Raw genomic sequence first — 22,093 nt, 5'->3', positions numbered from 1 at the left:
GTCATTAGATCACTTATTTTTTTTGTAAATATGCTTAGAAATAACTGTTCAGAAGCCTATTAAAGTCACATATGGAACACTTGCTCCTAAACAACAAATATATTTTTTTGGTTAACATTTAATTATTAAAAGATGCAAACTTCTATTTACAAGTGATTGAATTATAGAATTATTTCTTGATTACGAACCCAACAGCATTATCAAGTGGTTACACAGCTGATAGATCTACCAGGCATACCAAGAGCTAAACACACAAAAACCTACCACATTTAGGAAGGCCTTTAGGCTTAGCTTCACCTAATCTTTCAGCCAAATTGAGCAAGGCCTCATAATTTTCTGCTTCTGGAGATTCAGGATTTGTGATATCTGGAGCAAAAGCTGGCACTAAAGGATTGGAAAGCATTGCTCTGTCGAAGGATTTTAAAAAAACAAAAACATTAACCTGTTGAGTTTATACTTCTTACTCAAATAAAATAAAAATCAAATTTAAACACTAATTCAGACACACTCTGTCATTCTTGCATATAACCTGATTTTCCAGAGCCGCGTGGTTCACTCGGTTAAACAACATAATGGGTTACTTTTAAGCATCAATTAGTGCCATGTAAAATAATGTAATAATTTAAATTACAATTAAATCAATTAATGTCACAAAAAGAATGAACTAGTTTCCAATTATTGATGGGTTTTCTTTTAATATCCTAACTACCCACTAATTGAAATTATATTTAAATAAATGTCATGAAAACAGCCAACTAAATGAAACTGGTGTATCCAATTAGTAGTTTTCAAATATTCCAACTGTTCAGTGAATGAATAACAAAAATTGCAATTAAATGTGTTAATGTCCCAAAAGTAGACAAGAAATCAGAATGAGTGTTACTAGTTGGGTTTTTTTATTACACAAACTAAGCAAGTAATTAATACGTGAATTGTACCATCAATGTATGACTTATACCATAAATTTATCACATTAGCAGAGTGATTATAAGTACTAATAAAAGCTACTAAATTATTAATATTCTACCACAGTGTTATTGTGTTAGTAAGTCTGGTTAGATGTCTCCTGATGTAGACAACTATAACAAATTTATTGTTCAATCATGATCTGTGCCAGAAATTTTTAGCTATAAACAAACCTGGGAAAACAACAGTTAATTATTATTATATTACTTGTGATAACCAACTAAATTATGATTGGACTAACAATAACAATGCTTTCATACAATTTTCTGTTTTTAATTTCAAAAAGTAAAAAATATATAAATGAAAGCAAAAACCAATACAGAATAACATGTCAACCACACTACTTCTGAAATACTCACTGTGAATGAGGCCTTGATAACCCTCTGGTGTTAAAAAATTATTAAACTTTGTTACCAGATAATAATTTATACACGATACCCAGAAGAAACTAAAGTTATCAAATGATACAATTCCTTACCTGTTAGACCACAGTTCAACAACATAATTTTATTGGACATTTAAGTTAACAAATCTATGTAGCTTTTACAACATAAGTATTTTCAATTAACAAATCACAATGTTTTTCCACTGGAAAGGAACTAAAGTCTAATATTGATCATTTCCTTGGATGATGTTATTTTTAAAATGTTATACAAAAAAATTGGGACATTGGTAAATCTAGGTCAATGACATATTATTCTAAACTTTATTTTTCTTACAGAAAATGAAGAATGAAGCCAGAATGAGGCGACGGTGGTGTTGCAATCACTGTACTTCTCCATCGCCTGTTGTTGGCACGTCGGTTCTGATTTAACCTCCGACCATGTGAATATGATCCCTAACATGTGTAAAATAAAAATAAAACAAGGTTACATTCATCACTGTACTTTAGGTAATTAGTTTGTACACTTTATACAATATTGTGCACTACTAATATCAACAGCATATTGAAATTATCTTCAACTGACCTAATTTACGGACAAGCACATGTTAGATGTTTCACGTGAAAATTTTAAAAGGGAACATAACATAAAAGGCTTAATCATTTTTATTGCTGAGGAAAGTGCTTTATAATAAAGCCTTTTAATTTCAAGCAAGGAAATTCATAACCTAACTTGAGAGAAAATATTTAACAATTCAGTCAGAACACAGCAGTAAATTTTACATAAAATCTTAGAGATCTACTTAATTATAAACCAGAGCATGTATATATTTCACACTTTATATAATGAAATTTTATCTTATCTCTCGATTTCTCATCTACTACTTTTAAGCACTATCAAATAAGCCCTACATAAATAAAATATATTTTTGCTTCAGTTTAACATCAGTACATACTGTAACAAGTTATCTATATTTTTATACTATGACTGATTAATCACAAACACTGTCTTCAACATCTTCCTTAGAAACTGGTCTTGAACATATAAGTTAATCAGTGGGTATAATGACTTTCTCATGGTTGAGAAAACAGTGAACAAGAACTGAGATGTTGATAAGAGCTCTTCATGGATGATATATACACACACACACAATGTTTAGTGTGTCTTACATATTCTCTATCATGTCCTTCTACGTGTAGGTGTTTGGTCAATTCACTCTTTTACAGTAAATACCACATAAAGTCGTGTTGTACTTCAACTAACAGCTCTCACCAAACAGAGAAAGTCGGGCTGGGGCTGGTAACCCTGTGCCTGGTCCTGCAGGAGGTGGGTTAGAGGTGGAGATGCTGTTAGAGAAGATCCATGGTGGCCTAATGGTGGAGAGAGACTTGGGTAAGGCGAAAGACGAGGTTCCATCACTAAATCTAACTCACTGTCTTGAACCTATGAGGAAAACATAATTTAATTAATACATCCTGAAAATTTCAGTAAATCTGTTGTTGGTTAACAAATATTTCAACCAATACGATTGAAAGAATAATTTGTAATAACACAGAACAACAAGCTGTTGGTATGTAAAGTATATAAGCTAATGACAAAACAGTAGTACTGAAAGTCCTGCACCTTGGTTTATTTATGCTCAAGTTACTGCTTCCAAAAGTAACGCCTGATGAGCAATGTAAGTTGTCACAAATTTACAAAATTGCTATATTAATTAATTTTTCAAGGATACCTTCAAGGAAAATTTCTGGTTTTCTCATGCCTTAATTTTGATAATAAAGTAAAAGTTCTTCATTTGCAGAAATACAGTTTGCTAACTGAGTTGCATTTTATATTGCTAGTACCAAATCACAGTGATTGTAGTCAGCCTAGCTTATAACAGCAATAAGTTATATTACTGGTCACAAAGCTTCCATCATTGTTAATGCTATACTGTGCCTTAAGATATACAAATCTTAAATTCAAGCATAGAAAAAACTTTTCATGTTAAACAGCTATGAATAAATGTACAAGTCTCAAGCAGTGAGAAACTGCTAAATATGCACAATGTACTTACGACTTATGAGAAAGGCTCATAAATAAGCACACAACTAGAAACATTCAATAATAGGATGAACACACAATTTATATTAACTCATTAAACTCACAATGTTTTATGAATTTATGACAAATATATTTTCATGATTTCTTAATGGTTACCAACATACCTTATAAAACTTTAATTTTTTTCTTAATTCTGTGGATAGTACCATGGTTTGGATCAGTTTTCAGCCAAAGCATAAATGTAAACAGATGCTTTCAATGTGCAAAAGTTACTCGCAACATCCACTTAAATGTTTAAGAAATTAACCGCTAAAAGTACACACTGGTTGTGTTTTTGGGTTTTTTTAAATACCTGAGGCATGGCTTGAGATCCTTGATACTGTTGACGTTGGCTAACAGGTGATGGCATAGGGTTGGCTTGCGGTTGTATACAAGGAGTAGAATGGGCTGTGGGAGAATGGAGGAACAGAGGGTGATGATACTGCTGCACTGTGGACTGAGGAGGAGGAGGTGGATGGGTGGCATGCATTAACTGGTGACCTTGATTAAAACAGTTACAAGAAAACCCTGTTGGATCCATTTGGTGATGGCTGGTAGAAATAGGTGGAGCAGGATGGCCTGTATTTCCGCCAGGGAAAAAAGGTGGAGAAAATAGTTGAATATGACTGTTCCCATTTGAATTTCTATTACAGACTGGTACTTGAGTAGAAAATCCTGCAGCCACTGAACCCTGACCCTGTAAATATTTGAGTGAAAACAAAGTTTAAGCTTTTATTTTGCATATAAATTTTTTTAGCACCTGATAATTGAGCAGAAATTCATTCTGAAGTTTTTGACTGATAAAAAAAATTAAAAGTTAGATATCTAAGCCTTGAGAGTTTTACTGACTACTTAAATAAATTTAGAAAAGTCAATAGTGCAGTCAGGTTTTCTAGGTTGATTGTTTCCAGGTTGAAGATGTCAACCAATGTAACTATTAAATTAGATTATACACTAAAACTACCTCATTTCAGAGTCAAGAGGTCTCTAAACACAGTAATAAAATTTATTTGATGAATCGATAAAAATTATAAAAATGTTTAACAACAATCAAATCCTCAAATTATTTCCTATTACAACATATATAAATAAGATTTGTTTCACTGGTAACCAAAAATTCATGCAACTTCACAAGCAAATAATAAAATAAAAAACTTCCATTCAGACCTGAGATATATCAAACATATAATTTTGGTGTGGTTGCTGTCCCTGTGGTGGTGAACCTGATGGAGGGAGGCCTGGGTGAGGAAGGAGTCCCACCTGCGGATGGTGGTGTTGTCCAGACTGTGATGAAGCAGATGGAGACTGAAATGACCTGTATTCAGCTGAATGACTATTAAAACTGTTAGTTGGTCTTTCTTGAAACCTACTCTTTCGTGTGTTAGGGCTATTAAAGAGAGAGAGAGAGATGATACAGTTTAGTTATAAAAACATACATCTTGTCTGGGTTTCTTGTTTAATAAGTATTTTCACTTATTTCATTCCTATGTATCAATTCTCATAGTACAACTGATTACAAATACTGCATCAAAGCTGCTCACTAACATTTAAGATATAACAGTCCATTATTAACATCATTCCTATACATCCACTACTTTTAAAGACTTACAAAAAATACTATGGTTTTAAGCTGCTTGATTAAAAAATAATTTGATATGGAATTAATTAATTAACTACAAAATTACTGTTTCCATCTTAAAAAACTCAGAGCATGAATTATCAATACACTTATTTCATAACACACTTTAACATCAACAACTTTTATGACCCAGACTTACACTGATGATTCCAGTTTACTTCTATGTAATCATCAAATGCTGGAGATGTTATTCACTTTAGAACAGTCACAGATTTAGAATAACAGGTTTAATAAAAAGTTGTAAAACTTATTTTATACTCAGAAACCCATAAAAGAATTTGTTTTTGTTTACTAATTGCATATCAAAAAACAACAGTTAACATATTTAGTTTAAATAACTAACTTTCCCTTGACTGTCATTACTCCAAAAATACAATAATGATACTTCAGTAGAATTTGGTGAAACCTAAAATATAAATGTTATAAAATAACTTTAAAAAAACATTCAATAGTCATGAGCCACTGTGAAGTCCGATCATCAATCACAGTTTGAAACATAATGACCGAATAATGCTTTCGTTCCTAATGATTGCATAGATTAATGATTCTCAACCTGTTTTTCTTTTTTTATGTTCATGGACATCTTCACAATTAAAAATGACATCACAAACTTACCTGTTGAAGTATCTTCTATTGCATGAACAACTAACAATTCCATAAATGTGTGAGCTAATGATATTTTAAATAATGCATTATTTTCTTTAATCAAACACTACAGGTTGAGAATCACAAATGTGAAACAATAAGCAAATGTTACTAAAATGGAAAAGAGTTTGCAATTTTCATCTAGACTGGCTGATTGTTAAATTGGTAGTTTATCAAGTTTTCAGATGGAGAAAGCAAAATCATTATCTCATCTCTTGTACCATAAATCTGTAAGAGTTCAATCATGTCGATCATCTTACTCAGTGTGTTAAAGAACACCCAACGGCTTAAGAATAAAACTACTATTCTGTTGTCCCAAACTCAAGTTGAACAGTACCATGATTAAGTTGTACCTATATTGAAAGTCGAACATCAACTAGCTATAACACTGAAATAGCTTTAACCTTGTATAATAAAAGTTATATTGCTTTGTTCAAAATGTAATATTTGTCCCCTCAAAGCATTTGCTTAGCAAAAATAAAATTAGCTACACAGAATGTATCGATACAGCTAAGTCAGATCTTGTAACTGAACATTTTTTAAAGAACTATTTTAATTATTCACATCAAAGAGATATCCCTTTGATCAATCTGGCAACTAGTTTGAATCAAAATACATTATTTTCCTGAGTCGTACATGATGTACAGCAATAATGTAATGCTAACAACCATGCTGTCCTTTCTGTTACTTCAGAGGGCTGAAGACCATCTTGTTAGCTAGTTGGGCAGATATTCCACTCGATCTTGTTTGATCTCCGTGTCACGGAGAAGATCTATACAAGATAAACAGTATTAAACCTATATACGAAAACGTAACCATCATAAGAAACGAAGAAAATGTCATTTTCAGGGCCCTCTTTGTTTTAAATATAATTATTATGTTCTGGATTCTGCTGAAATGGGAAAACATGCATGTAGCTTAACTTTGTAAGTAAACTTTTAATACAAACATACAAATATGAAACTGCTACAGTGCCCCCTGGTACAGAACAAACAAGTGTAATTCTCAAATCAGCCACTTATGTCCTTAGAGAAACAGTGAAAAGTTGTTTTATTGCCATGGAAAAACATATGCTGGAGTCACTTTAATGGTAGTGTCGTGATTAAAGGCAAACTCTCTGTAGCTTTCTGTATATCTGCATAGCTCACACAGTATAGCTACAAAAACAAGTACTATCTAACAACCAGAAATTTCTACTGGTGCACTCGTAAACGATCCAAAAAAAGTTGTAGTGTCATTATTTGTGTTTGTTATAACTACATCAAGTGATTTAATTTGCTAAATTAATCCTATACCAAATTTCACCTTCTGAAAGAGTAAAATAATTCATAATTAGTTCTTTTACTTTTTACTACAAAAAGTTACTGCTGCACTTTGTAAGAAAATTCAAAATCACTTCTGCTGATAGAATTGTAGCTGTAATTAGTCCTTACAGATGCAAGTTATGTAGAGTACTACTACTAATTCAAAGAAAAACTGGAATGAAAAAACGTCAACTTATCACAGCTGAGCAATTATTTTTATTGCAGTAAGTGTTACATTTTTCAATTGTCTTTTAATACTTGTGTAATAATAATATAAAACCATACGCAAGGTCCTTATTAACATTTTCTGCTGTGCACAGCCTATACCAGACATGGCACAAATTTTACGAAAACTTGTACGAATATCTTCTACTGGCTATGTTATTGAAACAGAGATAGAATCCAACAAAGTAATTTCCAAATATCTCTTCCAAAGTCATTTATAGACGTTAAATACAGTTACTATGACTACATATGTTATAACCCTGCTATGTAAGTTACGATTAACAGGGTAAAAACACAGGATTTTTAATGGATGTTTAATGGAATATTAGACAAGTTTTCTAACTTAATACTTTATTACGTGTTTTCTAATCTATAATATCAATACTGTTTGTTTAACACCTCAAAGCTAGACAACAAATGATCTGCATGGTACTCGCTGTAAGTATCAAACACCAAACTGCACTATCACAAGTTCCACATTTACCACTGAACCCCACGGGAAATATTAATACTGATAACATATAGTAATTACATTAGTGTCAAACTCTTATCTCAACAGGTAACAAGTACAGTGTTTTGATTTGCCTTAAAAAGCCAGTTGACCTTTCAACAGAATTGTAACAAAGTTTAGTATTCTGCAAGCTGTAAAATGTTTCACTTCTCAAATAAGAACAAATCACACCTGTGTCGGCATCTTGGAGTGTTGCAACAGTCAGGAAGAGCAAGATGACGCTGAGTGAAACTGTGTCTTCTCACTCTATCACTCGTCGATGCATGTTCCCAGTGATTATTTAGTATAGAGGGTGATGCTGAGTTTGCAGCTACATCAACTACACCATGGGATATTCGCCGACGTTTTCTTGTGGGACTTTCACTCTGGAAAGATTAACACCATTCAACTACATGAATACTTTTTCTGTCATTTCCTTACTTATAACCTTAGGCATATATTAAAGCCAATTGGTAGGCTGGCTTTAATAGGCCATCTAGATTTCCATTTGTGTTTCAATAATTATACATCTAACTATTCACAACTGCTAGTTTTCAATAATAATAATAATAAAAAACTCTTGTTCACTATTTTATAAAAGGACTTTCACAGATGGCACAAAAAATGAGTTCATTACTGGATTGTCAAACTGTTTTCATGTCCTATAATTAACAAACAAGAACAATTTCAACATAGTTGAGGTAAAAAGTATGATTAATAAAAATATATATTTTATTCTAAACAGAAAATTATAATATTAATTCCCTGTAAACCACTATGAACATGAAATTTGTTGAGAATTTCCAATCTCCTCAACAAATGAGTATTATACAAATTATACATTTTTACTCTTGTGACTGCAATAGCAGTTCACAACAACCAGTCACAAGTCCCTAATCAGGTCAACCATATATAACCAACCTAACGTCCCTAAACAGGTCTACCATAAATAACCAACCTCACGTCCCTAATCAAGTCAACCATACCCAATCTCACGTCCCTAATCAAGTCAACTATAACCAGTCACATCTCCCTAATAAAGTCAACTATAACAATTCTCATCTCCCTAATAAAGTCAACTATAACCATTTTCATCTCCCTAATCAAGTTAACTATAACCAGTCGCATCTCCATAATCAAGCTAATTTTAAATCGCCTCATCTCCCTAATCAAGTTAACTACAACCAGTCACATCTCCCTAATCAAGCTAATTTTAAATCATCTCATCTCTCTTATCAAGCCTACCATATCTTCCAAATCAAGTTGACTATAACCTGTCACATCTCCCTAATCAAGCTAATTTTAAATCGTCTCATCTCTTATCAAGCCTACCATATATTCCAAATCAAGTTGGCTATAACTTTTCACATCTCCCTAATCAAGCTAATTTTAAATCGTCTCATCTCTCTTATCAAGCCTACCATATCTTCCAAATCAAGTTGACTATAACCTGTCACATCTCCCTAATCAAGCTAATTTTAAATTGTCTCATCTCTCTTATCAAGCCTACCATACCTTCCAAATCAAGTTAACTATAACTTGTCACATCTCCCTAATCAAGCTAATTTTAAATCGTCTCATCTCTCTTATCAAGCTTACCATATATTCCAAATCAAGTTGGCTATAACTTGTCACATCTCTCTGATCAATGTTACTATAATCAGTCACATGTCTCTAATCTATCTAACTATAACCAGTCACATGCCCTGAACAACTTGTGTGCTAAATGACTTCACAAATGAACAAATAGGAATATTTAAGTAGACTGAAAGCTATATTTTTAACAAAGGAGTTTTGTATATAATCACCAAAGCACTTATGTTACTATCAACTGGATACACTCATGGTGAAGGAAATAATGCCACTTTTGTATATAATCACTACAACACTTGTTTTATTCCCAATTGGCTGAGTATGGCTGGATAACCTCATGGTAAAGGAAATATTTATACAACCTGGAAAGTAAAAATTAAAAAAAATAAATTAAACAAGACAGAATTTAGCAAAAAAATTTTATCATGTACTCCTTAAAAATAAGTCAAGTAAGATTCAACTATCCAAGGTGCAGTAACAGTTGTCCAACTGGCTTGACTACTTTGTAGGTTGACTGAAGAAAAACTTGACAGAAGCCTTCTGCTTTAAGTTTCTCTATTTAGTAGTTTCATTGATTACTGTTTAGCTCAACTAAATAAAATTTTAGGGTATAACTTAAGTCATATATAATTAGAAAATATTCCCTTGAGAATTTAAATATTTTCAGACACACATGCTGAATTCCACTTATATTTCTGGTTTGCCATAAAAATATAACTGTTATTCAATATAAACTACACTGGTATACTTCATTTTTATTTAACTATTTTTCTAGTAAACAAATATAAACACTTACAATTTCAACAAACAACCAGAGATTTTTCTTGAATTTAAAAAACACCTCAAAAGAGTTACAATACGACAAATATTCAGCTTTACACATCAATGAAAGATATCTTTATTATTTTTTATGTAAACAAACTTATGTAGAATTTCTCCTTTTAAGTGACTTGCTGTCTAGATGTATAACAAACCCTAATAGATCTCTTATTACACTGTTTCTGATAAAATACCAGTTCAATAGCTGTACCAAAATTTAAATTTAATTTTAACATAATACATGTGCCAATTTTTATATAATGGAAGTTTAGGTTTCATAAACTCTCATGAAATTCCTGTCCACCTTTGAACTGTCCACTCAGATTGACTAAAGGATAGTTATAATTTTTAATATTACAGTTATGACAAAGTAAAAATTATCTTATAAATTAAACATGGAAATCCCTCCCTTCAGTTCTTTGTTATGAAAACCAGTTACCTGACCTGAAATTACTGTTTATTCTTCTTTTGCTGTCTAAATATACAAATATGGTGAGCTCACCCACTCTTTTCCCTGTGTCACTTTGAAGTGAGTCACGAGGTTCAAAGTATTCCAAATTGTTCATGAATACAGCTAGACATTTGGCTGTTTTACTTTTGTGATGAACCATTGAAGAAATGAAAACCTGCCAATTACAACAGGCTGTTAAAAATTGGGTCCAAGTGTCTCAAAGTGTAATTAGCAGAATATGAAATTGCTTCCAAACCAACAACACAGTTGTTCATTCAAACTTCAGAGCAAGGAAAACCACCGTTCATGACACAAATAAAACAGCTGTCTGTGGATTTTGACTTGCCGCACTCAGTTCCATGACTGAATCAGATGCTTAACAGTCACAACTGAATGTCATGTCAGTGTACAGTCATAAATAAAATTCATGTCACGTTCATAAGGAAAATACAGTGTAAATACGAACAGGCATTGGTGAATGTGTTAGTAATGACACACACGATAAGAACAGTGACATCCCAGAACGAACCACATATACTGCTACATGCTAGTTTAACCGACTTCAGCTTAATAAATGATAACACCCACTCTCTTCCTGCTAAACTAGTTGAAGAGAAAAATCCTTTATGCCATTTTGCAAGTTCTGATATCATGCAAAAATCTAACATTATCAAATAGTTACTCAAAACTTAGAAAATGTTTACAAAGCAATTTTATATATTCAATATATATGTTTGTCATTCTACTCTGAATGAACACTTCACTTAAACATTCTGTGGAAAATTACCCAACAAAATTTATGATAGCAACGTAAGAATCTTACAGTCAAAAAGCAAAAAAAATAACTGAAACTAAAAAAAAATAAAAAATGGACAATTCCCAACAAAATTTATGATAGCAACGTAAGTATCTTACAGTCAAAAAGAAAAAAAAATAATTGAAACTAAAAACAAAAAAACAATGTATTCAGTTTTACAGAAAGGAATTATTACTTGGTGTCTTTGTTTTAAATTCTGATTTATGCATTCCACACTTACTTAAATACTTTTGGTTCTAGTTCCCTTCACACATTGAAATAATTTATTATTAATACTTTACACTAACACTTTTTAAATCCAAATAAGTAACTAGTATTACTAACAACTTATACACTAGTTTGAGAAGGTAATACGACCATTTTACTTATTTTCATTACAGGCACTAGGTGGTGATTAATAAATGAAATTAATCTTTTTTAAATCACACAATACAAAAAAAAACTCAAATTTTGATATTAATCAAAGGATGAATTGAATGTTGAACTAAATTCAACAACTAACAACGTGAGAAACGGTTTCATATTGTTAAACCTTCTAATTTTACGAAATATGTAGCAAAAATATTCTTTTCTCACAGTTTACGCAATTTTCTTTCATTTATTTACAAATGTAAACTGTCTCGCAAAAAAATAAAACGGGAAAAAGTCGTTACCAAATTTGCTCAAGAGAGGGCGCTTATGTTATTCAGTGTTGAACAATTGACTCCTATTTTAAATGTCATATACGTGATGTTGACGATAGGCTTATATTTTTCATGAAGGTAATACAAAAATATTATGAATACATTTTTGTGCCAAGTTTTCAATAAATACTTATACAATCTTCTTCAACTAAATTTGGGAGAACGAAATTTTACTATTATTTTTTAATAGTTTTACTTCAGAGGGATTCGTAAAACTTCACAAAAACACGCACAAACACAATGAAAAAAGACAAGGAGCTCTGTGAAGTCTCCAGCTAGAACTAAAACATGTTTGGTAGGGAGCTAGCAGAGCAGTATTTCAAGCTGTTTATACATCACAACTACCACTCTTCGACAGGTTTATACTGTTCATACATCAAAGTATAAAGGCCTCGAAGTTGTGCCTGGCGTCCCCTATCACATTGTCGATTGTGGCATGCACAAAGAAACTCAATCAGGGACGGCGAGTCGAATACTGCCTGAGCTGAGGGTGGTTGCCGCGGGCGTTAACTTAATGCCGTTGTGCCGCTATGGTCGAGTGGCGGCGACCAAAGCAACAAGGGAAACTGAAGAAACTCTAGACTTCAGCCTCGACCTTAATCCCGGGGACTGCACAACCGAAAGAGACAAGTTAGCAGGGTGAAACCATACACAAAACACTCCAGGCACAGAAACCTAAGACCACAAACATGGTACCGTAACTCACTTGCCCACCGCCCTCTTCTCTTTCACTGTGATCGGCTTCGAAACAATCACATTGAATAAAACATTTCATGTTAAGGTTTAAACCTTATAAAGCACCGAAATCGTAACCGATAAGTTTGAGGATTATAATATCTTAAGTGAATTATTTACAGCTTGTGATAACCGAGAGTTTAAATTGCATTACATAAAATACTTGAACTTTGTTTGTTTGTTTGAACTGATACACAAAAAATCTTGTATGAGTAAACCATTAGGTGAGAACACTGGGACAAAACTCCCAAAATTTACTTTCACAACAAACTTGGTAATAATAAAATCTATATAAAAATTGTAATATACAATGAAATAAGAACTACATTTGACAGCAACATTGAAAACTTATTCTGTATGTAACTAACCTAAACAAGAGCTCCTACAGAGTGCATACAACTTGTATTTCTTAGGACAATGCAAATTGACTGCAAAGAATATTACGTCTATTTTCTTGAGTACTTAAGAACAGCAAATAAATAAATTATTTATAATAATGGTTAAGTATTATACTAATAAAACACACTTGAATGAAAACAAAAATTATATTACAATAAACTTGATAGCTCGAGTACTTTTTGTACATTAACTTTCAGAAAGAATGTGTTCTTGGATTTCTCGTAACAGTTATGCAATTAATAATATCAAATTAAAATTTTCCATGCAACTGTTCTAGTGGTATGAAGTGATAATATTTTACCTTGAATATTTTGTGCTATTTTTGTAATTGATTATATGGTCTTTTGAACTAAAATGGATTACTATTTACTGGACCGGTACACTTTTCCAGTAAGAAGTGTGTACAAAAATTACATCTTTATTATGCAGCTGTCCAGACGTTTTGCTCAGCACAAAAAGAGGATGCTATTAATCATTACCACCACATCACTGTAATATAAGATCACACACATATCACAACTGAACTTCTATACCCTTACCATTTAAAGTACACTACACCTTAAACCTTCTATATCACTTCAAATTACACTTTATATCTTGCAATTTGCTAGTCCTATGAGCTCTAGTTTTGTTTGTTATTTTTAGAGGAGCGGGGTTATGCAGCACTGTGCAACAGAAAAACTATAACTGAAATAATTCTACACATTTTTTACGCATTTCTTCCTTTTTGTTAATCAAAGTTAAATTCGAGGATATCATCGGTGATGTAGAGGCCTAATGCATTATTTGATTGGCTGTACCCTCTCTGCTGTGCCAATCAGGGAATGTATTAGACCTCTACGTCACAGATAATAGTCTAAGCTTTACCTTTGGTAAAAATGAAATCTGTGATATAGATACAGAATCATTACAGTTAATCTGCTGCAATAATAATAACAACAATATATTATTCACACGTCAAACTTAATTTAGGTACTCTACAGAGTGAATTAGAAAGAACTCAAAAACCTCAACCAAAATGCTGTTATACACTTATTACTGGAAGTTTATCCTGAGTCATTATATAGCAATGTGATTTAAATCGTTATACATTTTATTAGTTCACATAATAACAGTTGTTATAAATTACACGTTTTATTCAAACGTTTAAGAGCTGCCACCAGTCCTACTATAGTCCAGCTATTGGTGCTGTTTCATACAAAAATGTATCAGCTTGAATAGCACTGGAATTTAGACTGACCTATGTTTGTTAACTTTAATAATTCCATAATTTAACTTCTCCAACCACACATGGTTTCTGTCAGAGACAAGTAAGAATCTATGTCAGCTTGAATTATTTTCTACCACTACAAACTTCAACCTTATACCCACCACTACACTGGTACAAGTATGTTGACGATACAGTTGCTGGATTCAGTATAGAACACAGTTTTTTCAACCACGTTAACTATATACACCCCAACATTAAGTTCACCTTTGAACAGAAAAAAAAAAAACAACTAACCAAATAGCATTTCTTAACCTCATGATCTCTAGAACCGATACACAATTCAAAACAGGAATCCACAGAAAAATCACCCATACTGGATTATACATTCCTAGGACTCACCACACGAAACAAAATAAAAACTCAACATATAAACCAAATAAACACAGCCATAAAACAATGTTCACCCGATAAAAATAACGAAGTCGACAAATAAAACACTTCATCAACAAATTTCCTCCAAAAACCGTTGAAAAAAATTATACACACAGAGATCAACAACAAATATGTCAAAATAAATATAAACGCAAAATCAAAGAACCCTACTTATACAACAACATAAAGTAAACCAATACAAAGGAACACCTTTATATCTATACTAAATAATAGCCTTACATCTAACTGCAACGCCCCCTACAATCCCGTACCCGTTTACACTCTCGTCCCTCAGACCTGCACCCGGCAACAGTCAGTTGAAATCTCTCTCTTTGAAGTGTTAATACCCATACCAGCTGTCCTGAGACACAATTTTACTTCAAGTGGGTTTCTCATCATCACGAACTGCAAAGTTTGTTCATGATGGACGTGATTTTGTTTGTTTTTTTGAAGAACCTAGCAGATTTAATCATAGATGTTTGTTTTTATACTTTCATATGACAAAGTTCAATTAGTATTTATATTTACTTATCTGAAACTGAACCGACACAAATTACGTTAGGTCATTTCAAATTATAATTTTTTTTGCAGTCAGTTTCACAGCCATATTTTTGATTTCATAAACAATTTCATGGAAAAAATTCAATAAAATACGAAAAACGTTCAGCTTAACATCTAAACTTTTGTGTTTTTAATAAACACTTACAAGTACTTAAAAAGGAGAACAAAATAATAAAAGCAAGGAAACAAATCCCATCAGAATTATTTACGATACCCCTAATATAACTTTTAGGTTAACATTCTGAACTGCTATCATTAACAACTAAAATTTAAATTTTGAGTATTCCAATCCTAACTAAACAGAGTAAAATAGTCATATTTCTGACAAACTGTTCACGTTTGCCTTTTTCTTAGTTTTCACTTTACATCTATTAAATAAAATGTTTTTCGTGTTTGTTCGTTTTTAATCCAAGTATGACATTTATTTTCAGTGAAGTTTATGAACGCCGTCTTATTTAATGTTTCCAAACCTCCTTTCAGTCGGACAGAAAATAAAATAAACAAACATTTTTTTTATTACACGATGAGTCCGTGTAATATGAGTGAAAAATATACGTACATGTGTATAAAAACATATACTGGAGTTCCTAAGAGCATTTTTAAAGGAAAGAAAACGAACACAGAAAAAATAAAGGGAACAATAACAGAAAAAAAAATTAAGTTCGACAAAAATTAAGTTTCGAAAATCGGCCCAAGGTAAGTGTTACGTTTATTTGAAAATGGGACTCCAACGTTGTAACTTTTTACCTTCGTGTTATTTGTTTGGTCCGAAGTTGCTACATTTCCGTCAGCGTGGATCTTTTTGCATGTAATTTGAGAAATACATATATTGAATTCAAATGACATTCTTTCAAACGACATGGAAGAGCAACTTTAAAGAACGGTTATCGATTCTGTATTCCCACAATCCTCTGCGAAATTTGTCAAGTCTACGTAAAAACACAGATTACACGTACACATGCTCGCTGGGTTGTTATCGACTATCAGCAAGCTACGTGGTGCTGATGGGTACGCCTGCGCTCATTAAATGCAAATGAAGATTCATAAGCACTGAACCTACCTCTGTGCGAACAGAAGAAAAATAGCAGTCATCAGTCCTCGTTCAATATACCTATGTCATATCTTTTATAATCATAACATATCATCCAAAGACAAGAGCGGGTCGTTATTCACCACGTCATAAAACGTGAAAAAAACATTAAACGTCATACAGCTTGTGAAAGTGGTATTTAAGTGGAAGAAAAGTGAGAAAAATATTACTGGGCCGACACATACTTCTATTTGTATTTCTATACGGGGAGTACTTGTTTCGCGTGAACATCCCCCCCTCTAGATAAAAAATAAATAAATATCCCAAAACCTTTATAGTAACCACGGCAATTACAAGAGACGAAAAAAAAAAAGACTGAAGAACAACTACGCAAGACGGCGACGACTTTTTAAACATACCACACACTTATAAACGTATTTTGTTTGTTTGATTTTGGATTTCGCGTAAAGCTCCTCGAGGACTATCTGCGCTAGCCGTCTCTAATTTAGCAGTGTAAGACTAGAGGAAAGTCGGACAGAAGACAAAATAAACAAACATTTTCTATTACACAATAAGTCCAGGTGATTAAGGCGCTCGACTCATAATCTGCGGGTCGCGGGTTCGAATCCCTGTCACACCAAACATGCTCGTCCTTTCAGCCGTGGAGGCGTATAATGTGACGGTAAATCCTACTATTCGTTGGTAAAAGAGTAGTCCAAGAGTTGGCGGTAGGTGGTGATGACTAGCTGCCTTCCCTCTTGTCTTACAATGCTATATGAGGAACAGCTAGCGCAGATAGCCCTCGTGTAGCTTTGCGCAAAATTAAAAAAACAAAAACAAAACAATCGTTGCTAAGCGCAAATCTTGTGTCGTTCAGTTTTAATTAAAAATAGCTGTCCGTCATAGATTCAGTCAATTGTAACTCGAAGATATTCTCAGTAACTCGATTGGTTGGCTTGACCTCGACTATCTATGTCTTCCATATTTTGATATTTGTCGAGGGAACAGTTGCTTTCTGAAAAAGACATGCTAGAAAAACTCTGCGTAAGTAAACGTACCACATGGACTTACCGCAAGAGGACTAAAAAGGATATGTTATTGCGTCATCTGTGCCTTTACAATTCTATTCAATAGAATTCGTAATGAAAACACTGCAATGCAAAGGTAAAGGTTTTAATCCGTATACATTCACAGCAGTTTGTATAGCCAGCTTTTGGTGCAATTAATACTAACACCATTTCGTTATACGTTTATCATTTTTAAATAGACATCACAAAGTTCACATTTATCGATATTACTAAGCTCAATTATCAGCACGTACACATGGGGGTCTTCGAGGGGTTCTACTGAACCCCTTATTTTTGTGATGTAAAACAATTATGCTGATATAGTTATAAAACAGCTGCTTATGATATATTTAACGTTTAATACAAAGTATCCATTCTTCTAATGAAGTTTTAGAATTATGTGGCTTGTAACAGTCGCATGCTTTCAGCCCTCTGTAGTATTAGCATGCTGAACACGCTGATAAAGCTTTGCACAATTCGATCTCAAATTTAAAACCATTACTTTCAAAACATTCTGCGCACTAGTCTATACACCCTTCAAATATACATTTCTTGTCTGGACTCGCTAATAATCGACACGGATATCGCACGTTTTTTTTTTAAAAAAAACAGTAACTGACCTTTCCTTCGCTTCAACTTTCTGACGTGAACTGTCAGAGCACGTTACTACAGATATCTTTGAAACGGTCCGGCCCGAAAGCACGGGATATTATAATTTTGTTGCCATGAAACCATAAAGCATTGGATTTAGATATCACTATACGAACTGTGAGAAACGCATCGAATTACCAACTAAAAATTAGCACACAGTTCGTAAGCTTCCAATTTCCCTTTTCCATGAAAATAAATCGGTGTAACTCAAAACTGATTTTGAGAAGAAAAAAAAGCAAATAAAACTTTATTAACACAACTTGCGCCCTGTTTTAGAGGTGGAAATATTTGTTGTGATAGCTGATAAAATGTAAAGATATCTTAATACAAACTTAGTGGATAAATCATCTTGTAAATGACAATAATTTAAAAAGGCACCAACACATGTTCTGAAGCATAGTTGACACCAACGTTAAGCATTGTGTCTGTGCTTGTCTTTATCCATTTTTACTGTGTTGAGCGTAGTGGCTCCAAAACAGGTTTAATACCAATTTAGAGTATCGTTTCCTGAACCGTTCATGAATGTTTATGTGTGTGTCTATACACACATACATACAACTGTGGTTACTATAGAAACTGAAAAACATCATTTGCACTATTCAATAATGGTCATAACAATGAAAAACAAATTACTTAGTGACTGGCGTCGCGATATAAAACATCAATGAAACCTATCAGCGTTTGTTGTGAAAAGAAACTTAAAAGTGAGTTTTGAAAATGTTCCAAGTATAATTACTGGGGTGCTAAAATAATTTTTTGGGGGTTTGTTTTTCTCTTCTTTCAAACACAAAGCCATACAATGAATTATATATGGTGTGCCTACCATGGTTATCGAAACCCGGTTTTTAGCGTTACAAGTCTTCAAACTTACTGCTAAGCCCCAGAAAGCCATGAAGTTTTATGAATAATTTGGTGAGAGGTTAAGAGAGCTGTTCAACGTGTACATGATTGATCATTTTTGTAGGATAATTGGAACAAGAAAATTTAAGAAACCACAACAGGTGTACAACACGTTTTATGAGAAAATGTAACTAAAATCATAAAAAGTTCAGGTGTATACGAAAGCCAGTGGTACAATTAATTTTTAGATCATATTTTGAACAGTCCCTGTCGAGTGCGTTCTGAAAACATATAGTTTCACATATTTTCGTTATTTACTAAAAGATACAACAAATTAACAACATTTTCAAGGAAGGACACTTTTTCCCGCCCCCTGTATATACAAACATTAAAACATATAAATGTAAATCTTAAAATTACCAAAAATAATAATTAGCTGTAATACCTTTATAGCATCTTACAAACAAGAAAAAATGCTCTGAAATTATAAGTAAAAATAATACTAATAATTAAATAATTAATATTATCTTTGGATCAGAGTACACTAGGTACTCGGATCGGAACGAAAAATCAGCCTGACCACCAATACAGATAATTACAAACTCGTTCCTCACATATATACTCACAAATATTAGAATAATTTGTGGTTTCTTCTGAAATATTGCATTGAATCAACTGTGACCAAATTAATCCCATTTGTTATGTACAACTAAAGAGCTTGAAGATGTACATTAATTCTCTGGTGAAGTTAATGACTGAAAAAATATATATACACACACACATATTTCAGCTATTGTTTTTTTGTTTTTAAACATTACAGTATTAAAAGGATTTGGTATGGTTTGGTTTGAACTTCGCGCGAAGTTACACGAGGGCTATCTGTGCTGCCCGTCCCTAATTTAGCAGTGTAAGACTAGAGGGAAGGCAGCTAGTTATCACCACCCACCGTCAACTCTTACGCTACTCTTTTACTAACGAATAGTAGGATTGACCGTCACTACTGAAAAGGCGAGCATGTTTGGTGTGAAGGGGTTTCAAACCTGCGACCCTCGGATTAGGAGTAAAGTACCTTAACCACCTGGCCATGCCGGGCCCGTATTAGAAGGAAAGACGTGAAACACGTGAACTTACAATTAAGATTTCCACCTGGTGCGAAACAATGCTGCTACATCGTGAAAGATGATTTTTTGTCATTAATTTGTATGTTTGAAACTGCCTGTTATTTAACAGACCAAAAAGTTGCACTGAACTACTTTTCAAAATTCTGTTTTAATGACTGTCGACAAAAATAAAACTGGGTAGAATTTACCCCACAACATCACTCAAGAGAAAATCCCAAAGTAACTTCCATATTTTGAGGCGTTGTAATAAGTGGATTAGATTTTGGGTCGCGAATGCAACTTACACACCAACGCATATGTTCGTGTAACCACGAACACGTACCGAGATCATCTGCTTCCGAGTGAAAAAAATAAACACCAGAAAATTAACAAAAATATGATAACGTAATTACGTTGTGTAGGTAGTGATACAGGACTGGCTTGCTCACAGCATCTCCTCTAGACACCTAACAATTAGGAAGCAATTCTGGTTTCCACACTGGGTGAAGCCACGATGTAAATTGGTTTGCCCTGTATGATCATAACATAGTGCAAGCGTGCATAAAAACATGTGTACTGAAACCAATTACCCAGATTAAGTTTTTGTTTTACAAACAACGTCCCAGAGCATAATACTACAATTTTGACGTTCAACTCGTCCAACACAAAATTAGCGATAGAAATGGGTATATTGTGTTTACTAATTCTAAAACACAAACACACATCATAAATCGGTGAAAGCCTTTGTAATTCTGTATTACCAAATCACTGAAATGTAACACTTTCACTTTAAATCAAATTTATATGGGGGAAAAAATGACGAAACAGCTCTTGCGCATGCACGATAGATCTTCAGATTCATGATTTCCGTACGAATGAACTGCCCCAGTGGTAAAGTCTGTGGACTCAAACCGCTAGAAACTGGGTTTTGATACCTATGGTGTGCAGAACACAGACAGCCCAGTGTGTAGCTTTATGTTTCACATCAAACAAAAATTGAAACAAACACGAATGAATTGTAAAAGACGCCTCCTCATAGCGAAAATATTAATTCCAAAACTGTTTTAATTGCTTTGTATGATTTTACAATGTATAAATATTAACAAGAAAAAATAAAGCACAACACTTGTGTATTTTTGTAGCAAAATCTATACTTCTTAAAAACAAAAGGTAAGTCTGAGAAGTCAAATAATTCTAATCAATAAATATCTAGAGTGAATTGTGAATAATGGTAAATAACATATCCTTCAAATACCGCATAGCCTGGGAATGGAAGGTTAGTCTAAGACCTCTTCCTCCGTATTAACATAAAAAAACGAGTGTTAGTATCCGGAATGTCCGGATCGGAATCTAGATCTTTTCAAGGACTTGTAAGGATCACATTAATCAAAAATCTCTTTCAACGTATTAACATAAAATATTGTTTATTTGTTGAATTTCGTGCAAAGCTATCCAAGGACAAACTAGTAGTCCCAAATTTTGAAATATAGATTAAAGTGAAAGCTGCTCGTCAACTCCTCCCACCGGAAACTCTTGGAGTATTTCACACCAAGAAATATTGAAATTGACCGTCACATTATAACTCACAGTAAGGCAAGTTACCTCAATCGATTCCATATCTACAACGAAAATTTATAAGAACAACTAACAAACAGCACATCTTTCAAATTGTTGGAGTTTTTCAAAAGTTAAATCGAACATACTGTATAACTTTCTTTACAGACATGAATATGATTGATCTTGAAAAACAGGACATTTTCATGTAAAGAAGAGCCCTGAAAATTCACCCAAACAAGATACAAAAATAACCTACAACTGTTGAAATATGTACTGCTACGACGACAGAAGTAGTCCGCAATAAGGTACAAGTAAATGTTTAAATGCGTATTACTAAAGCAATGAATGTATTAAGTTATATGTTACAAGTGTTAATGTATTTCTACGACTATTAGTGTAATGCGCTACATTTCC

At 33.0% G+C, this 22,093-nt stretch overlaps 1 protein-coding gene across 3 annotated transcripts in view; it reads right to left on the bottom strand.

Annotated features, from left to right (window-relative positions):
• Positions 1-22,093, bottom strand: part of LOC143256081 (E3 ubiquitin-protein ligase RNF38-like) — a 113,015-nt gene that overhangs the window by 18,817 nt on the left and 72,105 nt on the right. For 2 of the 3 annotated variants that reach the window (XM_076512756.1, XM_076512755.1), the window contains exons 5-10: positions 7,927-8,120; positions 4,599-4,818; positions 3,745-4,128; positions 2,622-2,792; positions 1,686-1,804; positions 265-407 (exon numbers count right to left, since the gene is read on the bottom strand). In XM_076512756.1, the coding sequence (XP_076368871.1) occupies positions 265-407; positions 1,686-1,804; positions 2,622-2,792; positions 3,745-4,128; positions 4,599-4,818; positions 7,927-8,120 (1,231 nt within the window). The remainder of the gene's footprint in view (positions 1-264; positions 408-1,685; positions 1,805-2,621; positions 2,793-3,744; positions 4,129-4,598; positions 4,819-7,926; positions 8,121-22,093) is intronic. The other variant, XM_076512757.1, reaches the window with a different exon arrangement.

The sequence above is a fragment of the Tachypleus tridentatus genome, chromosome 7 (assembly GCF_004210375.1).
Source record: "Tachypleus tridentatus isolate NWPU-2018 chromosome 7, ASM421037v1, whole genome shotgun sequence".
Lineage (NCBI taxonomy): Eukaryota > Metazoa > Arthropoda > Merostomata > Xiphosura > Limulidae > Tachypleus > Tachypleus tridentatus.
The sequence above is the reverse complement of the archived record's forward strand: the minus strand, read 5'-3'. Positions and strand labels throughout refer to the sequence as shown.